The sequence below is a fragment of the Vicugna pacos genome, chromosome 24, assembly GCF_048564905.1.
Source record: "Vicugna pacos chromosome 24, VicPac4, whole genome shotgun sequence".
NCBI lineage: Eukaryota > Metazoa > Chordata > Mammalia > Artiodactyla > Camelidae > Vicugna > Vicugna pacos.
In genome coordinates this window covers 17,163,289-17,183,610 of record NC_133010.1, presented here as the reverse complement: position 1 = coordinate 17,183,610, position 20,322 = coordinate 17,163,289, and the positions used below count along the sequence as shown (strand labels likewise).

Genomic DNA, 20,322 nt, shown 5'->3' with positions numbered 1-20,322 from the left:
AACATAAGATAACAAGAGAGGGAGAGGAAGAGTGGGAGATAGAAGGAAATTTAGAATTTGAAGCCAAAAGGAAGAGGTGGAAAATTAACTTACCACTGGTTCTCTAACAGGTTTGGGAAAACAAAACTGATCTTGGAAGTTCTCACTGTTAAGCACTAACTTTGAGGTCATTTTTATAACCCCACCCGCTGGGGCAACACCAGGGTGAGAGAAGTAGGACACAGGCGCCAGGCCCTAAGGGTAGCAGAGGAACACGGCCAGCTCCTAGACACAGCCTCGCAGCAGCGGACGGGCACGTGGACTCCTGAAGCACCGGCGAAGAAGGGCACGACACTTCCGGCGGCGCCTTGAGGAGCGTGCACAAGCACTTCCGGGTTGTGCGTAGCCGCAGGCGCGACCCCCGTGCCGGCCTCGAGTTTGGTGTCGTGCGACGCACAGCGGGAATCGCTGTAACCCTGCGCTATGTCTCGGTACGACCGGGCCATCACTGTCTTCTCCCCAGACGGACACCTGTTCCAAGTGGAATATGCCCAGGAAGCGGTGAAAAAAGGATCCACAGCGGTGAGCTAGCAATTTCTTGACCGCCCCCTCCCCCGCCCGTTGTCAGGCCCTCGTTACCCGCCTGCGCAGCCCACAGCTCGCGGTAGGGGAACGGGACGAGTCTCCCACTTGTGAAAATTGCTTCCTTCATTTTTCTGAAGGAGATGCTGTTTCTGAAATTTGGCCTGGAAGGGGCGGAGTTAAGAGTTGGTAGATAAGTTTCTGTCGTGCAACTGCCTTTAACAATCGTCGTAGCAGCTTAACTGGGAGTGTATGTATCTGTGTGTTGTAGCCTTGATTCCACAAGAGATATGAACGCTGCGTCTGACAGTAAGGAACAAAAACACTTCTTTTAGCCTCTGACAGCTTACCTGAATGCTGAATGCACACGGCCCACTTCCTCGGGATTTGGCAGACACACGGGAAAGTTTCTTCTTTGGGGAGCTGTTGTTTGATAATAGTTACAGTAAAATTAAAAATTGATCATGGCTGTTACTGAAATATGGTCTAAATTGATGTAAAAGTAAATCTTTGTTGAGGAAACGGTTGAAAATGCTAGTCCAAACACTTTAACCTGTTAGAAATTATTGTCCAAAAATTTGCTCCCGAGTGTTTGGCCCCAAGAATCTTCACTCTTGCCACTTTCCACATCTTTTTCTTTGGTTTTTAAATAATACTGAAATTTCTTGAGAGCTTATAGCTTCCTTTAAATATCCACATTTCTGAAAAACTTTAAAATACTCAAGGTAGTAGTAATACTCTTGCCAAATTTTAATTATATTCAATAATCTTAGTGATTTATAAAAGGAGAAAAATGATCTGAAGACCAAAGATCTATCACCCCAACCTTCCAAATTCTAGCCTTTGAATTCAGAAGAATCCGATTTTTTAAAAGCTTTCAAATTTCATGAGCATGTTTTTTGTGTATCTTGGAAATTCAGACACTAGCTATGAGAATACACAGTTCATTTGTAAGGCTGTATTTTCTCTTGCTTTACATACCAACTTAGTTATGGAAGGAAATAATTCACTTTTATTATAAATCTATCAAATGTAAAGTGGTAAAAAAAAAACATTAGAAAGAACCTTACCATCATTTTTTAAAGTATTTTTCTATTTAATTGGACCCTCTAGTTTTACTTCTGTTTTGTAAGTAATTTTTTTAGAATTGTAAATTTAAGAAAAGCCTGATGTAGCTTAAACCAAAAGGGTACCATTTTGATAAAAACAAAAAGTTATAAAATCCCCAGCATGGCATGAAGCATATGGTTAGAAAATAATGCCCAAGTTTTAGAGCCTAAAATAAAGGGAGTAATGGGAGAAGACTGAGGTGTAATAAGAAACCACATGGCTATTTACAATGTTTTAAGAATGCTATAGAACTGATTGATAGTTCCTTTGTAATGAGCTGTAAAAGGGTAAGGATATAAAAATACCTATAGTGGGCATTTTTAAAGATACATTGGAAGGGTGAGACAGTTTTGTCTCAGGATTCTGAAATTATAATTTGCATCTTTGTATGGAGTTATTCATTGTGTTTCCTGGAGGGTGCTATGACCTTTTACATGAGGTAAAGTTTATAATGACACTTGTTCATTAAAATATATCACGGAATGTTTGTGTAAGTGACAGTTGACATGATGAGTTATAAAGAAGCTGAGGTTGGCCAGTTTTAACCAGTATGTAGTGGCGATATTATAGTAATACAAAAAGTTATGTGAGCCACAATTAGAGGCCTTGGCTTCTGCTTTCTTCTTGATGATTATCTTACAGCATGAAGTGAGGCAAGAGGCCTGTTTTCTTTTTGCTTTAGTTCCCTTTTATTTAAATGAAAAAGATGTTTGAATAACATTTTGGAGAGGTAATACTTTTCTTTTTAGGGAAGAAAAAAATACATCCTTCACAATATTCCCATGAAAAAGATAAGATTTATTGTCATTCTTCACTCTGTCCTTTTCCTGACCCCAAACTGTTATTAGCTCCGTATTTTCTACTTTATCAAATCTCAGCTCCACAGTCTGGCCATCAAAATCTTCCATGATCCACATCCACCCTCTTTAACTAAGGGGGCAGCTTCATGGTTTTACCAATATGTGTTTGTGCCCCCGAAGGTAGGGAGAGGAGACGTCTCTCTCACTCTTCATTTTAATTATCCTCTAAGACTGCACATTTTGCCCTCTTTGTGGAGCTGTCTGATCCCCTCCAGTCACTATGGATCTCTTTTTTCTAAATTTATCATCTCTACCACAGAGCAGTGGATAGTATTTACTGTTTGGCCTCATATTCTCTTTAACATCAGATATACTTACGTAGTAGGCTTCTCACGCCAACTAGATAGTAGGATTTTGAGAATCTGGATGGTGTAATTCCTTTTGTATTTCTACTACATGATACACTGTGGAGGGGCTAGGGAAGAAGTAAACTACCATTTAAGTAATACTTATTTTGTACCAAGTGTTTCATGTACCTTAGCTAAAGTTAAGAATGGTATTTAACCCCCTTTTTAATGATTCAGAAGCTTTCATAGCTTGGTGAAGGTACCCAGCTAGAAAGTGAAGGATCCCATATTCTCAGTTAAATTTTTGTCTCTGCTCTTTGCATTGCACCATGCAATTTATTCCAAAATATTCATATGTTAATTATTTATCCATAACATAGATATCAAGACCAAGCAGGAAAAGACAACTATGGTGTACAAACTTGAAGGCATTCAGAATTGCTGAAGCAATGGAAAAGTGGGTAGAGTCAAAGCTAGAAACGGGAGCCAGATCATGGAATGCTTTTAAGGGAATAAGAGACCCTGAAGGGTTTTGATGTGGCTATTGCTGTTTTGTCTTTCTAGTAACAGACTGTATCTGTCCCACCACAGAGATACTCACATGACCAGGCAGAATCACTCATAGTTTCTGTCCTCCTGGACATAGTGATGAGCATGTGACTCAAACCTAGCCAATGTAAGTCCATTGTTAGGACTTTTCTAGCCAGAGATAGTGGTAGATTTTTTCCTCTGGGAGAGTTGTTGGGATGTGAGTCTAAGGTTTCTGAAGGCCATCTTTTTTCTGTACAGATAAAGTCTCTCTGCATTAAGAGAGCAGAAGGCCAATGTGTAAAAGTAAATATTATAATACCTAGGTCCTTCTTTCCTAGGTCCAGCTCTGGGCTGTCTTGATTTGCCCAGTGAGAAATGTTCCCTACTAATACAAGTTTTAAGTAGAGGAATGCCACATTCAGATTTTCTTTTCTTTTTTCTTCATATTTTTATTTTTAAGAGATTTCTCAGACTGCATTGTGGTCAGAGGATTGGATGAAATCAAGAACTGGTAGCAGAGAGACCATACAGGAGTCCCTGAAAGGGTGAGATTTAAATTGAGACCTGAAATAAAAAGAGACGCATTCCAGGCAGAGGGAATACAACATGTGAAGGCTCAGAGGACGGAAAGAGAAGTGTGTTTGAGAAAACCTTGAAAGAAGGTAGTGTAGCTGGTGCATGATTAATAGCAATGGCATATGGGAGAAGTAGCCGGAGCCGGATCATGCCCAACTCTACAGGCAAGACTAAGGAGTTTGAAAAAAGTTTCTAAGTGCAGTGGAAGGGTGTTCAACCAGAGAGTAATCTGACCCTATTGATGTTTTCCAGTGCTCATGCTGGCAGCTTTGTGGAGACTACGTGGGGTTACAAGGAGCAAGGAGGATGTAGGAAGGAGGGTACGAGAGGTGGGAAGCAAGAGAAGAAACTGGAAAACCTATTAGGCTATGCAGTAGTCCAGGCAGGAGAATGTGGCTGCTTTTAATAGAGTGGTGGTAGGGGAAGGATGACAACCAGGTTTTCAGATTGAACGGTTGAATGGATGGTGATATATGTTATTCTGGCTGCTGGTTTGTGATACTTTTAACTAGTTGTGAAATAGTCTTCACAAATGATCTTCCTGCTTTTGTAGTGTTATTTTTTAAATTTAGATATGGATGTTGAATTTTATCATGTCTTTGTAGTTTCATCATTTACTTTTTTTCCTTTTTAAAAAAAATTTCTTTTTGTTTGAGGAGGGAATTAGGTTTATTTATTTGTTTATTTATTTATTTATTTATTTATTTATTTAATATTGGTATTGGAGATTGAACCCAGGACCTCATGCATGCTAATTGTGCACTCTACCACTGTGCTATACCCTTTCCCCCATCATTTACTTTTTATTTTTACTGTTTAATTGTTTCAGTTAGGACTATTTCAGTTGCAGGTATCAGAAATCCAACTCAGACTAATTTAAGCGAAAAAGCAAATCTATTGAACCGAGTGCCCAAAGGGAGCAGTGGTAAACCTTGCTTTTAGGTTCACCTGTGTGGCTGCTAGGGCATTAAATGTCAGCAGGACGGGTGTGTCTCTCGCTCCCTCTCCCTTTCTCTCCTCTCTGCCTTTCTACCTCTTGCTTCCTGTCCATATTACTTTCACCCTCAGACATGACATCTCTTAGTGGTGCCTCCTAAGTAGCTGGAGGCTCCAGGCTCCCAGCTCTAGGTACTACAGAAGGGATTATCTTGGCTCCAAACACTGCCAGTAAAACTTCAAGGATTTACTGTTTGGCTAGCCTAGGTTACATTACAGCCCCACCTAAAGACTAGTATTTCTCCAAGAACAATTGAAGTGCTGTTGTTATCGGAGGAAGGCCAAAAATAACAGATCTCCACTATCCAGTATATCCAATATAAATAACATTTATATTAAAAGATTTACTTTTATTGATGTTCCTAAAATTCCTGGAATGAACCATACTGTTTATGGTATATTGTTGTTTTTCTGTACCTCTGGATTCAATTTATGAGTATCATTTTGAATTTTTGGCATTGTATTTCCTAAGTGAAAATTATTGGTACTTTTCACCAGATATTAACATTGTTATATAGCTTTCCCCAAAACAATGAGAAGCATTTCAATTTTGATCTGCCCCATAGAATGATTTAAATATCATAGAAGATTAGATTAATCCATGAACCTTCTAGGTCTGACACTTGCTTTTAAGGAATAGTTCTTTTCTGAAATTATCCCATATTTGTTAATGAGAGTGAATCTTCTATCTTTTCTTGTGTAAGTATGGGCAGTTTAAAATTTTTCTGATCTGTCATCTTCTTCAGGCAGGTTTTCAAATTTATTAGAGTTAGAATTTTTAAATTCCTACTTTTTCACACTTACATATATTTATTTTATTCTTTCCCTCTCTTGGCTTTAGTAACTGAGATAACTGGTTTTAATCATTTCTTTAAAACTAAAAACTTGGTATTATTTATCAATTGTATTATTTTCCCCCAACCATTAATTTCTGCTTTTGCCTTATTTTGCCCCTTAAGTTTAGCATAATATTTTTATACCTTTTTGACTTTCTTGAATGAATTCTTAATTTTATTTGTTTTATAAAGTGAGATTATGAATTCTCTTCTGAGCATAATTTTGTCCACATCCAAGAGACTTTGTTTGTTTTGTTTTGTTTCGCTTTGCTTTGTTTTTGTGTGTTTTTTGTTTTTTTTTTTGCATTTGTCTTATTGTATTTATTTTTTGAAGAGGAGGGTAATTAGGTTTATTTATTTATTTACTTTTTTTTTTTTTGACAGTCACTGGTGATTCTACCCAGGACCTCATGCATGCTAAGCCTGCACTCTACCAATGAGCTATACCTTCCTCACATCAAGACACTTTGATATTAGGGTTTATTATAAACATTTTCTAAATAGTCTGTGTTAACAGTTTTGTTTACTTTATCCAGTCAAAAATTGTTTAGATGAGAGTTATAAAAATTATTATGTTGTCTTGTGATCAGTGAATTTAATTTGATTTATTTCAATTTGGGGGAATACTGAGATTTTCTTTGAGTCCTAATGTATGTTAAATTGTTATAATATCCCATGGCTTGATAGAAAGGCATATTCTCTGTGGGGCGTAAAGTTCAATACGTGCTTATTAGGTAAGGATGGGATGTGGAGGGAGGGTTGCTGGTTTTAGATAGGATGGTAAGAGAAGGACTGTGGGATAAACTGACAGACTTGAAGTGAGGAAACAATAAGAGCAAAAGCCTTGATAAATTGTCTGTATTTTATTTAGTTGAAGGATGTAATCCCAGGTCAAATTCTATATATTTAACTTGTTCTATATTTTTACTTCAATAATACTAATTGAAGCACACCTTTTTGCCTAGTTATGTTGTATAAAACAGTACTAATTTCACATTTAGTCACAAGGCAATCATAAAACACTAATGCCTCTCAAAGTATTTAGATTACCATTTTATACAGAATTAAAATTCTCATAGATTACTCTTGAACCCCTGAGAAAATAGTCAGGTTCCCCCAGAAGTCCTGTCTGAGAACTACTACTCTTATACATTATTCATCAGACTTTTTCCTACTTCCTTCCCAAGGGGAGGAATGGAGGGAAGAGCAATAGTGATTCTTCTTGCCATATTCATGTTTCAGTTGAGACTCTGTTTATCACTGATCTAGCACGAGGGCATTCAGTCTTTTCTCTTGGCTGTTTATGGCCCCTGATCCTCATCCCTCCAAATTGTGAAATACATGGAAGAGCTTTCAGGAGTCTGTCTACTGACTTTCTGTACTACTTCTGCTACCACCAATACTGGTACTGCCCATTCTGCAAGGAAATCGCATGTATTCCCAGCATCTTCTTTCATTTTGGTTAAAATTGTTCTATATTTAGATAGTACTTCTTTAGCTGTATTGTATGAGATTAGGACACTCATGTAGCTTCAGTATTGGTGGTATCTTCTTCTAATTTGTATCTATTTGTCATCTTTGCTTTGAGTTTGGGGAATGGACTTCCAATAAGCCTATACCTATGCATCTGTTTTCTTAGAAATCTGCTTTTCTCATTTTTATTGAAGGCTAAAGAAAAAGCCTTTTTTGTAAGCTGTGTGTTAGAATAATTTGATTTTTGTGTTAAAACTGACAACTCACTATTTTTTTAATGACTTAACAGGTTGGAATTCGAGGCACTAATATAGTTGTGCTCGGCGTTGAAAAAAAATCTGTTGCCAAGCTTCAAGATGAAAGAACTGTGAGGAAAATTTGTGCCCTTGATGACCATGTCTGCATGGCTTTTGCAGGTACTTCGCAACCTACAGTAATGATACAGAGTATCTTGGTACAGTAGGGTAATGCATTTGGCCTCACGATAGCTATTATGCTATATCTGTATAGCATACAGAGTTATACTCTATTGCTTATTAAACACAAATAGTATGCCTTATCTTTTCTGGGAAGTCACAGTTCTGTAAGCCAGGATTTCTGATAATGAACTTTACTAAAACATAAATGTTAAAAGATATATATTACCCTAATTATAACTTTCTCCCTGTTTTCTTTTTAACCTTTTTACTTTGAGATAATTATACTCAGAAAGTTACAAAAAAAAAAACACAGAGAAGCCCCTTTACTTGTTACCCAGTGACCTTCAATGGTAACATCTTTAAAAACCAGTAAGTTGAGATTGGCACAAACCACAGAGTTTATTCGGATTTCACCAGTTCTGCATGAATTGATTTGTGTGCACCTGTGTGTGAGTTTACATTTAGTAGACTGATTGTGTACGTTCATGTAGCCATCACCAAAATTGAGATGTGCAGCTTTTCAGTCACCACAAGGCTGCATCATGCTATTCCTCCTTCTTGTTTCTGACATCTGGTGACTACTAATCTATTCTCCATCTCTGTAATTTTGCATGAAAACGTATGCATATAACCTCTTCATATTGGTTTTTCTTGTTCAATATAATTCCCTTGCAGTCCATCAAAGTTACTGCATGTATCAGTAGTGCATTGTTATTTATTGCTGAATAGTATTCTATGGTATGAGATATGCCACATTTTGTTAACAACTCATCATTTAAAGGATATTTGAATTATTTCCAGTTTTTGCCTTTTATAGATAAAGCTGGTGTGAACATTTGTGTACAAGTTTTTGTGTGAACATAGGTTTTCATTTTTCTGGTAAAATGCTTGAGTACAATTTTTGGATCATATGACACTGCATGTTAAGTTTAATAAAAGACTGCAAAATTTGTTCCAGAGAGGCTGTCCTATTTTATATTCTTTCTAGCAATGAATGATTCATTTTCTCTGCATCCTTATTAGTATTTGGTGTTGTTACTATTTTTTATTTTAGACGTTTGTTTACGTGTGTAGTGATATCTCGTTGTGGGTTTAATTTGCATTTGTCTCATGGCTAATGATTTTGGACATATTTTCATGTGTTTATTTGCCTCTGTATAGCAAAATTTACAAACCTTTAGCTACATGGACTAAGAATAAAAGAAGACTCAATTAAAATCAGACATGAAAAGGGGGACATTACTAATGATTTTACAGAAATAAAAAGGATTATAAGAAAGTATTATGAACAATCAGATACCAGCAAATGAGATAAATGGATAAATTCCTTGAAATATACAGATTACTTGAAATTACTCAAGAAGAAATAGAAAATCTCAACAGATATATGTTGAGTAAACAGTGAATCAGTAATCAAAAACCCAGTAAAGAAAAGTTTAGGACCAGATGTTTTTACTGGTAAATTTTACCAAACATTCAAAGAATTAGTACCAGTACTTCTCAGACTCTTCCAAAAAATTGAAGAAAGAACACTTCCAAACTCATTCTGTGAGGCTAACATTATCCTGATACTAAAATCAGACAGACACCACAAGAAAACTACAGATCAATATCCTTTATAAATACTGATATAAAAATCCTAAACAAAGAATACTAATAAACCAAATTCAGCATATTAAAAGGATTATACATGGTGACCAAGTGGAATTTATTCCTGGAATGCAAAGATAGTTCAACATACGAAAATCTAACAGCGTAATATACCATGTTAATATAATGAGGGAAAACTACATGGTCATCTCAATTGATTCAGAAAAAAACATTTGACAAAATTCAACATCCTTTCATGATAAAAAATACTCAACCAACTAGTTGTAGAAGGAAATTACCTACCTACTTACCAACATAAGAAAGATCATGTATGAAAGTCCATAGCAAATAACAGTCATAGTCAATCAAAAAGACTGAAAGCTTTTCCACTAAGATCAAGAATAAGAAAAGGATATCTGCTTTTCCACTTCTGTTTAGCATAGTAATGAAAGTTCTAGCCAGAGCAGTTAGGCAAGAAGAAAAAAAAAAAGGCATCCAAATTGGAAAGAAAGAGGTAACATTATCTCTCTTCATATACAGCACGGTCCTGACTATAGAAAATCCTAAAGATTCTACACAAAGCAAGTATTAGAGATAATAATTGAATCACACAAAGTTGCGCAAAGTTTGTACAAAATCAACACACAAAAATTAGTTGTGTTTTTATACTGAACAATCTGAAAAGAAAAGTAAGGGAAATGAGAAACTAGAAAGACTTGTCCCCTGAAAACTATAAAACATTGCTGAAAGAAATTAAGAAGACATATGTATGGAAAGACATTCCCTGTTCATGGATTAGAAGGCTTAATATTGTTAAGATACCAGTTCTACCCAAAGCAATCTACAGATTTAATGCAATCCCTGTCAAAATCCCTATTACATTTTTTTGCAAAAATAGGAAAATCCATCCTAAAATTCATATGGAATAACAAGAAATCCTGAATTGCAAAAGCTGTCTTGAAAAAGACCAAATCTGAATGACTTACTCTTCCTGGTTTCAAAACTAACTACAAAGCTACTGTAATCAAAACTGTGTAGTAGTAACATAAAGAAACACACATAGATCAGTGGATTAGAACAGAGAGCCCAGAAATAATCCTCAAATATGTGGTCAATTTTTGATAGGGATGCTAAGACATTCAATGGGGGCAAAGAAAATACTTTTCAACAAGTGGTGCTGGGGAAACTGGATATCCACATGCAAATGAATGAAGTAGAACCTTAACCTAATAACATGTGAAGATTAACTCAAAATGGATTAAAAACTTAAGACCTAAAACTTTTAAACTCTTAGAAGAAAACAAAGGGCAGGCAAAAGCTTCATGAGATTGGATTTGGCAGTGATTTCCTGGATATGACACCAAAATCAGAGGCCAACTAAATAAATAAATAAATCAGTCTATCTCAAAATAAAAACTGTAATGCTTCAAAGGACACAGTTAACAGAGTGAAAAGGCAATCCATGGAATGGGAGAAAATATTTGTAAAATCATCTGATAAAGGATTAATTGCCAGAATATATATATAAGGAACATTTAACAACAACAAAAAAGGAAACAACCCAATTCAAAAATAAGCAAAGACCTTAAATGGATGTTTTTCCAGAGAGGATATAAAAATGGTCAATAAGCAAATGAAAAGATGCTCAGCATCACTAATCATTAGGGAAATGCAAATCAAAACCACAATGAAATATGTCACACACATTAGGACGGCTGTTAACAAAGAAACAAAATAACAAGTATAGGCAAAAATGTGGAAAAATTTTAACCCTTGTGCACTGTTGGTGAGAATATAAAATGGAATATCCCTTTTTTTTTGTAGCAAGTATCTTCAAACTCTGAAACAGTCACTTTTGAAAACAATATGGCAGTTCAATAAAAAATTAAACATAGAATTACTATATGATCCAGTAATTCCACTTCTGGATATAGACCCCAAAGAATTGAAAGCAGGGACTCAAACAGATATTTGTACACCCGTGTTATTCCATTAGCCAGCATTATTCACAGTAGCCACAATATGGAAACAACAATCTCTGGATGGATGGGTGAACAACATGTGCTGTATACATACAATTGAATATAATTCAGCCTTTAAAAGTAAGGAAATTCTGACATGCTGCAACATGAATTAACCTTAAAAGACAGTGTGCTAAGTAAAATAAGCAGTCACAATAGGACAATTACTGTTTGATTCCAGTTACATGAGATACCTAGAGTAGTCACATTCATAGGGACAGAAAGTATAATGGTTGTTGCCAAGGGCTGTGGGGGACGGGGAATGGGAAGCTGTTGTTTAATGGCTTCAGAGAGTCAGTTTGGGAAGATAAAAAAAGTACTAGAGATGGATGGTGGTGATTTCCCAAAAGTGTCAATATACTTAATTCCACTGAACTATACACTTAAAATGGTTAAAATGGTAAATTTTATGTTGCATGTATTTTACCATAATAAACAAGAGTTTGTGACTGCAAAAGACTGATGGTTATGTGAGAAATGGCTGTGTCAGAGATTTTGTGAATGCATTTTTTGGGCAATGTAGTATTAAGAGTGGAAAAAGAAAGTGGTGATGGGAAAGTCAAATACCAAAGGAGTCTTTAATAGAAGTGTTTGCAACCATTGAAATCTGTTAAGTTTTTGGTCAGTTTGTTTTTCTTTTGATATAAACACATTCTATCTCCTTTTAGAAGTGCTGAAAATTAATCACATGATATTTTGGTATGATAAAAGCAAGATGAAGTGTTTTCTTCTGTTTTAACATTCTTGATTTTCAAACTCTTAATCTTGGACAAAAAGCTGCGAAATGACAGGTCATGGTTATATTGAATGCAGACTGAATTCAGTAGATATATGTTTGATAATGAAGTTTCATAAGAAGAAATCCAGTTTACTTCATGTTTTGTTTTGGTTTTTTTCCAGGTGGTGGTTGGGGGTAGGGGAGTTAGGATTGGTAACATACATCCAGCAGCTTCATGGTTTAGATAAGTGTATTGGGGAAAAAAAAGGTATATTGGTTCTGGAATCAGGATAGACTGTCAGTCTTTGAACAGTCTGCTATTGACATCTTCTCAAAAAAGTTTTTAAAAATATGACTGCAGAGATTTTTTTTAAATTTAATGAAACCTAGTAACCAAACCGACTACTATGAATTAAACCATTTTGATCTTTGGGAAATAGTTCGCTTAACATTAGTGTTTAAACATTATTCTTTAAAACCATTTTCTTTACGAAATAAATAATGGATCAAATGAAGGAAACAAATCGAGTTAGGATGAATAGTGCTCTATTTTACAAATTGTTTTTAAGAGATATATATTGGGAAAAACAAAGGATGTTATAAGACAGATATCATGGTGGCCAAACTCCTTTTGACAAGGAAAAAAAGTCATCCTTTTTCTATAATGTTTCAACTACTTTTATAGGACTGACTGCTGATGCTCGAGTAGTAATAAATAGAGCCCGTGTGGAGTGCCAGAGTCATAAGCTTACAGTTGAGGACCCCGTCTCTGTAGAATATATAACTCGCTTCATAGCAACCTTAAAACAGGTAAGCCAGTATTCCAAAAGATTTCTTCAAGTTTTCTCCTTTTGCATCATTATGGGTCCTATCATGGGAATATTATGGTCACTCCAACCTGTTTAGTCTTTTAAATCTACTAAATCTCTTGTTCTTTCTCACACTTACTTCATACTCACATTCTTATTCCAATGGAATAGATTGATTTTATCACTAGAAATCTCAGTCATTATCAGTTCTAGTAATTATATTAAATTTTTAAAAAGCATAAAGTCTAACCTTTAAGGACATTTCTATACTTCTGGAGATATAGTAGTGAGAAACATTTTTTAAAGTCTTCCAAAGAAATATCTATGATTCTTTCAGTTACAAAGCTAACCACAACTAGTGAGGTTTAGATATGACTTCTTCTGAATCCATGTGTAGCTACGTGATTTGATGTTAAATATAATCATGATGCATACGAGTATTTTTCATTTATTATCGTTTTCTATATTCTTTACATATATTAACGTGGTCCTTGTACTTACCATTCTTACTGACTATATAACTATTTCTTGTAGCTATCTGGTAATTATTTAGATTGTTTCCAGTTTCTTTCATTATCCCTTCTCTTTCTCCCTCTCTCTCTCTCTCAATTTATTACTTTTAATAACATTACTGTGTCTTTGTCACAGCTTTCATTTTTCTTTTTAAAATTATATTGTTAAATTCATTTTCAGTATGGGAGTAGTAGATTAGAAATTGTAATTAGTTTTAAGACTCTTGTTATATGTGACTAAATTGCTTTCTAAAAAGATTGAACCAATTTTTATTGTGCAACTAGCAATGCATAAATGCATCCCCGAAGAATCATCAGCATTGGATTTTTCATTTTTCTTTTATTTTGCAAATAAGTGTAACAGAGTACTATAATAGTTGTTTTAATTTGTATTTTATAATTAGTGGTGAGGTCGATTTTTTTCCCACATGTTGGTTTGCTATTTTCATTTCTCTTAGTGTAAACTATCTTTCCTTTTGACAGTCACTCTAGTGGTTAAGAATGTGCCCCCAGGAGCCAGAATTTTGGGGTCTGAATCCTGACTTTGCTAATTCTTAGTTTAGTGCATTAGGCAAACTGTTTAGTGTGTTTTGCCTTAATGTTTTTATTCATAAAATGAACATTACAATAATGTTTATCGAGTTGCAGTATGGATTAAATGATTTAGTTCATTTAAAGGATTTGGAATACTTTCTGGCATAAATTTTACCCTTTGTCTATGTAGAGGTTTTTTTATAGATTCTATATATTCTAGATATTAAAGCTTTAGGTTACATACTTATAAGAAAGTATCCTATTTTTTAATTTAATTTATGTTGCAAGAAAGTTCAACATTTTTATGTTGTTCTACTTTTCGTTTTTATTTGCTTTGATTTTCCCAGTCATTAAAAAGTTACCCACCAAAAAACAAGGTGCAGAGCACTGTGTATACAAGGTTCCCAATTGTGGTTTTTATATTTTCTTTTGGAAATATAAAAGCTGTTATGTGTAGAACTTTAATTGAAATATACATTATAAATCTGTAACAGTAGGGTTGCCACTGGGGAGGGACCTGACCCTCTGGGACAAAAGAATTATCTTTCATGTACACCTTTTGTAGTTTTAAATTATTTTAAGCTTGTACATGTATTACCTTTTCATTAGAAAAAGTGGTTAAGCAAGTAAAGTAAAAATATCTCTTCCCTAAGGTATAGTTACAAAACATCTACTTCATATCTAAGTATGAACTAGTAACATTAGGAAATACAGAGAAATTAAGACAGACCCTATTCTTTAAGACTTTATGTTATAGCCCACCTGGCATTCAAAATTTGAAGTGGCTTGTAAAATACATATAATAAAATTAAAATTAAAAAATAGATTGTTACATAGACAAATCCAAGAAGACAGAGAGTATAAAGCTGTCTCAAGCCACAGACTTGTATATGGTTCCTACAGCTGCCTACAGATGCAGTCCTGAGTTTTCTGCCAGGGCTGACTCTTTGCACAACTTCTAGGGGCACTAGTCTCATAATTTGTGTGACTTCTTCTCCCTGGACCACAAATCTAGGAAGTTCCTGGCACTAAAGATAGAAATACAATTAGTTTCCAGTGCCCCATTGTCAGTGAGGGAAAAACATGCTTTTTCTTCAAAAGAAACAACAATTTCATTGTCATAGGACTGAAGGAATGTCTTGGTTGGGTTTTTATGTGAAGGTAACTTAGTATATAGTGAACAGAATATACTTGATAATAATATTATCAAGTAAGAATATTTGATGATCATAGTAACAAAGTGTCCCTCAAAGTAAACCAAGGACAGGCTTCCAAGGCACAGCTCATTGAAATCAGCTTTACCGGGAACCAGAATGGTGTGACGTACACAATTCTCTGCTATAACAAAAAGATCAGCCTAGTTATGATGCCAAAATATACATAAGGCAACAAGAAAACAAATTTAAGACCATGTATAAGCAAACTTATGATTGTATTTTACATACTGTGTACATTAACTTCTTAAAAATTTCATTATGGATCGAAGTTAGTCCAGAAAAGATCAGGAAGAGGATCTTGAAGTTATAGAGAATACGAATTGATAAAGAAGATTATTTTGCCAGGAATACTTTACTTATTGTTAGAATTTGTTACTTGATAAATAATAGTGTTATCCTTTCTTTGGCCTCATAGAAAGTAGTTATGAAAACATTTTATTTTTCAGAAATACACTCAGAGCAATGGACGAAGACCTTTTGGTATTTCTGCCTTAATCGTAGGTTTTGATGATGATGGTATCCCAAGACTATATCAGACTGATCCCTCTGGTACTTACCATGCTTGGAAGGCGAGTCATGAATTTGTTAATATATTATAGAAGTTGAGTAAATGTACTCAGTGTAAATGCCTTATCACTTTCAGGGACGTGATAAAAAAAGATAATGTATTAAAATATTGATGGTGGTATAAACTTTAACGATTTAGCTAGTCAGAAACTATGATGGTTTTTGATGTTAGAGAAACATTTTTTATTAATTACAGCATCTTTTCCTCACTTTTGAAAAATGTGACAATCCTAAATGTGTATAAATGGCCAAGTAAGGTAAATACTCAATTTCTATTCGTTGTTCATTCTTCTGTGTTAGTATTGTATATATGGATGCCTGCTTTGAGTAAAAATTGTCTTTTTGCTCTTAATAAAGAATTAAATGAACTTTTAATGGGGGAGGATATAATTCAAGTGGTAGAGCACATGTTTAGCATGCACAAGATCCTGGATTCAATCCCCAGTACCTTCTCTAAAAGTTAAAATAAATAAACCTAATTACCTCCCTCCCCCCAAAAAAGAAAAAAAAAGAATTAAATGAACTTTTAAACCCCATACTGAAATCTTTAATGCATCCTCTATTCTAGGAGAATCAAAGCACCCCAAACTGTGAATCTGTACTTAGGTGTTAGTGTGTTACAATTGTATCCACCTAATTTCTGGAATATAGTTTGTTTTCTGGATAAGTTGTTATTCTTATTTCAATACCCAACTACTAACTTTGTTTAATGGTGCACTCAAATCTAATACAAAATTCTAGGGTCTAGGGAAACTAGTGGCAGTTTCCAGAAGTGAAATTTTGTATATTCTCATACATAAGAATAAAATTACACTATAGAACCTAAGTGATTTTGACTTTATTTAAAGTTTAAATACTCAGGCTTTAAATAACTTTATGAAATTTATTTTACTATTATTAAGAGCCAAATAAATTAATGGGAAATACTTTATCTTTAAGTCTCTATTAACTAAAGGATTTGATTTGAGCCGACTATATTCAAAAGATGCTGTTTTATGGACCAATTAACCAGGCCAATAAAAAAGTGGATTAAACTGCACAGAAATATAAATACTAGTGTTATTAGCTACACAACTTAGAAAGCTGCCTGGACAATCTAAGTGCTAACCAGAAGCTATTAATTTACCTGATGCAAATACCAGACTTTTTTTCTGCCAGTTGGAAATCTTTTACAGGTACTAGATTTCTTGTGCCTCCCAAATCCCTAAACAAAGCAAGTTATTACACTCAGTCTTTCTCTAAATATTTTTAAGTCTGTCATCTTCTATTTGCATTTATCATTAATGTTGTGACCTTTCATTTCAATGTCATAACCCAGTTCAAGTTTATGTAATTTTCCATTTTAATTTGGTTGCTCCCTGGAGGTTATACAGAAAACCATTTCCTTTTTATTTCAAAGTCAGTTAGTTAGGTAAATCATGGTACTTTTTAATTGTTGGGGATTTCATTTATCATCTAGGTCTGAAAGTATGCTTTGCTGTGGTGTGGTATGACATGTGGTGGAGGAAGGGAGGGTATGTATGAATGGCGTGTGCATGTGCAGACACACATGTATGCTCTATTATCATTTTAGCAATACTACATATTGTACTTTCTAATAAGATTTTGCCAAGAAATATTGGCGTAAACTAACCCTCTAAACTTAGTAACCATAAATTTGTTCATATTGTAGTGATATTAATAATTGTCTTCTATTTTTCAAGGCAAATGCAATAGGTCGAAGTGCTAAAACTGTCCGAGAATTTCTAGAAAAGAATTACACAGAAGATGCTATAGCAAATGACAATGAAGCTATCAAATTAGCAATACGAGCTTTGCTAGAAGTAAGTGATCTAATAAAGGATATTCAGAAAAACGTGGGTTTTTTTAATTTATTCAGTTGCTTATTAGAACACAGAATTTCCTGAAGTAATTCTGATACTGCATTTGTTCTACATTAGGTTGTCCAGTCTGGTGGAAAAAACATTGAACTTGCTATAATAAGAAGAAACCAACCTTTGAAGGTAAGTCATTAACCTAACAAGAAAAAAAAATCTGTAGTATAAGGTGACAAAAGTTAATGTGTTGACATCTGTTCATCATAAGCCTGAAACATCCATTAGATCCATTGACACTATGATGACTTCTGTTTTGTTTCTATAGGCTAATATTCACTAATTTTATGTGCTTATTGCAAGCAGTTACCTATCTCTAGCCCTTTGTGAAGACCTAGAGGTACTGAGATCTCTGTATAGGTCGACCCCATTTAGTATAGTTGTTATAAGTAGGAACCCCTGCTGAGTTAGTCCTGTGCAGGGTCAGTGTAGCATATGCCCTATGGAGAGTCATTCTAGCACAATGTGGAGAACAGTTACTCTTCTGTCTTTTTAGATCTTCTGAAATCAAGATACACTTCCAGCCAGTGTCATTCAGCTGCTATTTATATAATTGTTGGCCCTCCAGGCTTCTAATATGATGTTATCCTTCATTATGTCAAAATGAAGCACTCTTTCTTGATTGCCTACTGGTTTTATCTTTTTTTTCTACTTTTCACTTTTGAGTGCCTTGAGCTTCTGCAAGACTTACATTTTAATACCTAGTGTGATGATCTTTCCATATTTTTTATGGCAAGTCTAGCACTATTATTTGTACACCCCTTTTCAGCCATTATGGGTTAAAACCACTGGACCACAAAATTAATTGTTCAGAACAATGTGATAAATTGTTCCAAACATTGTGATAGAGGACTCATTGGTAAAGAGCACTTGAAATGTGGTTCACTGTTGCTCATTAGGGAGAGCTGCATGCTATGGTTTGCCAGCTAGCTCTCTTTAGCTGAAAGTGTACAAAAGCACTTGCATGGGGAACTGAAAAGTGCACTAAAAAAGTATTATTTTATGTATACCTTTTCTTTGTTTTACAGAAAATATTTCAAGGGAAAATAGTGTTAAAATCAGTGCTGTGTGGAGCAGTGAAGTTTTTCCCTTTGCTTTTGTTTTTTGGCAGTATTGCTGTTGTTGTCATTATTGTTTTGACACCAGTGGATGAGGACGCACGGACAAGGCAGGAGCAAAATTTCAATGAATAAAAGAAAAGGGGACAGGGCGGTTGGGTCTGTGCCTGTATGGCTCCACATAAATAACCAGGGTGCTGAGCAGAGGATGGAGATGGGATCAGGGCTGGGCTTTCACCCTGCTGCCACAGACAGGGACAGATGTGCCAACACCGCAAGTACACAGAACCACTGAGTCCAGAGCCGCCTCTCCAGCCCCATCACATACATATGTAGACAGCTGCATAGACACACATGCACACACACACACTGATATACACATATTTTTACTTATGAGTGGTAGGATGGTAAATACTGGCAGCGGAGTTACACTACCCTTCCACATGATACTTCAGAATAGGCTGTGTGGTGAATAGGGCATGGGTTTTGGAATTGGATAGACCTGGGCTTAACTTCAGCAGATAAATTTGTTTAACAGTATGACCTTGAGCAGGTTGCTCCATCTTTAATTTTAAATAAAATAAAATGGATTTAAATAATATAAAAGCTGTTTGTGCTTTCTACTTAGTGAGGGAGTTGTAAACAAGGCACAGTGTAAATCATCATTTTCCTACTTCTTCAGCTAGTCTATGAGCTGATAAAATAGACAGACCCTATCAAGAACCACACAGTAGGGTAGAGGTAGGAGTTCAGTAATTAGTTGTTTCCTCATGAATAGAATAAGCCTGGCGTTAAAATGTTTTCAGAGTTATGTGAACATACAGGGTATGTAATGAAGTATTACATTGGCCCTGCTTCTGTTTTAGCACAATGGTAGTGGAAATGTCATAGAGTTCTGGTTTTGTCCATAATTGTTATGTTGCTTTTGAACCTTCTGAAATATTTCATTATATATTTGAAGTTATAAGATACAAAGTTACAAATTGAAAATATAAATGTATAAAATACAATTGGATTCCTTTCACATTCTAAATATTTAGAGATTATTGCTGTAATCGAAATTTGCTTTTTAAAATTTTTTTCTCTTTTCAGATGTTTAGTGCCAAAGAAATTGAATTACAGGTAAATGAAATAGAAAAGGAAAAGGAAGAAGCAGAGAGGAAGAAATCAAAGAAGACTGTTTAATTCTTTGGATAAGCAGTGGGAATTTTAATATTTTGTTGTACTCCTTAGAACTATTTAGTGAAATTTTACAGGAAATAAGTTGATTTGCAACATAACATTTAGTAGTTATGTGTTGTTTTGAGAATTTTAGATTTGTAGCTTTCTTCAGTCTGTTACATGGACAAATTTACATTAGTGTGAAGATTTTCTTTGAAAAAAAGAGTTCAGAAATTGTTGAAAGCAGTCATAATTTTACATAGGCCTGAGATTATACTTTATAACTTACCCAGCATGTTACTTTCTTCATATGTGCAAGCTTAAATTTAAAAAATTAATAATTTGGTGCCATTTGAGCGTTGACTGTCAAAGATAGCTGTTCCAAAATAAACTGAATATAATACTGGGTTGCATTTCTAGATGAATGATAAAAACATCCTTGTGTTGGTAAATTGCCACAATTTTGTCAGAGCCTTCTTTATTTTTAAATATTTTGTCATGTTTATTTTACCTTTGTTGTTTTATAAGTTGTAGTACAGTCATCTCTTGGCATCCGAGGCATATTTGTTCCAGCTCCCCTCGTGAATAACAAAACATGCAGATGCTCAAGTC

The 20,322-nt window shown here is 34.8% G+C and overlaps 1 protein-coding gene across 2 annotated transcripts; it reads left to right on the top strand.

Annotated features, from left to right (window-relative positions):
• The first annotated feature begins 384 nt into the window (after nt 1–384).
• Nucleotides 385–20,116, top strand: PSMA8 (proteasome 20S subunit alpha 8). Of its 2 annotated transcripts, XM_072949080.1 has the most exons (8): nt 385–561; nt 7,520–7,646; nt 12,664–12,788; nt 15,497–15,619; nt 17,321–17,440; nt 17,558–17,620; nt 18,603–18,659; nt 19,642–19,724. In XM_072949080.1, exons 1-7 carry the CDS (start codon nt 463–465, stop codon nt 18,642–18,644), a joined length of 699 nt encoding a protein of 232 aa, XP_072805181.1. In that variant the 5' UTR covers nt 385–462; the 3' UTR covers nt 18,645–18,659; nt 19,642–19,724. The 2 variants fall into 2 exon arrangements, with proteins under 2 accessions (XP_072805181.1, XP_006205151.1); XM_006205089.4 differs by lacking the exon at nt 18,603–18,659 and having other exon boundaries at nt 19,642–20,116.
• Nucleotides 20,117–20,322: the final 206 nt, after the last annotated feature.

Bases quoted from the DNA above. Each gene is read 5' to 3' on its own strand.
- PSMA8 (XM_006205089.4), top strand. From the start codon at position 463: ATGTCTCGGTACGACCGGGCCATCACTGTCTTCTCCCCAGACGGACAC. The intron at 562-7,519 runs GTGAGCTAGCAA...ATGACTTAACAG, and splicing joins TGAAAAAAGGATCCACAGCG to GTTGGAATTCGAGGCACTAA. The intron at 17,621-19,641 runs GTAAGTCATTAA...TTCTCTTTTCAG, and splicing joins GAAGAAACCAACCTTTGAAG to ATGTTTAGTGCCAAAGAAAT.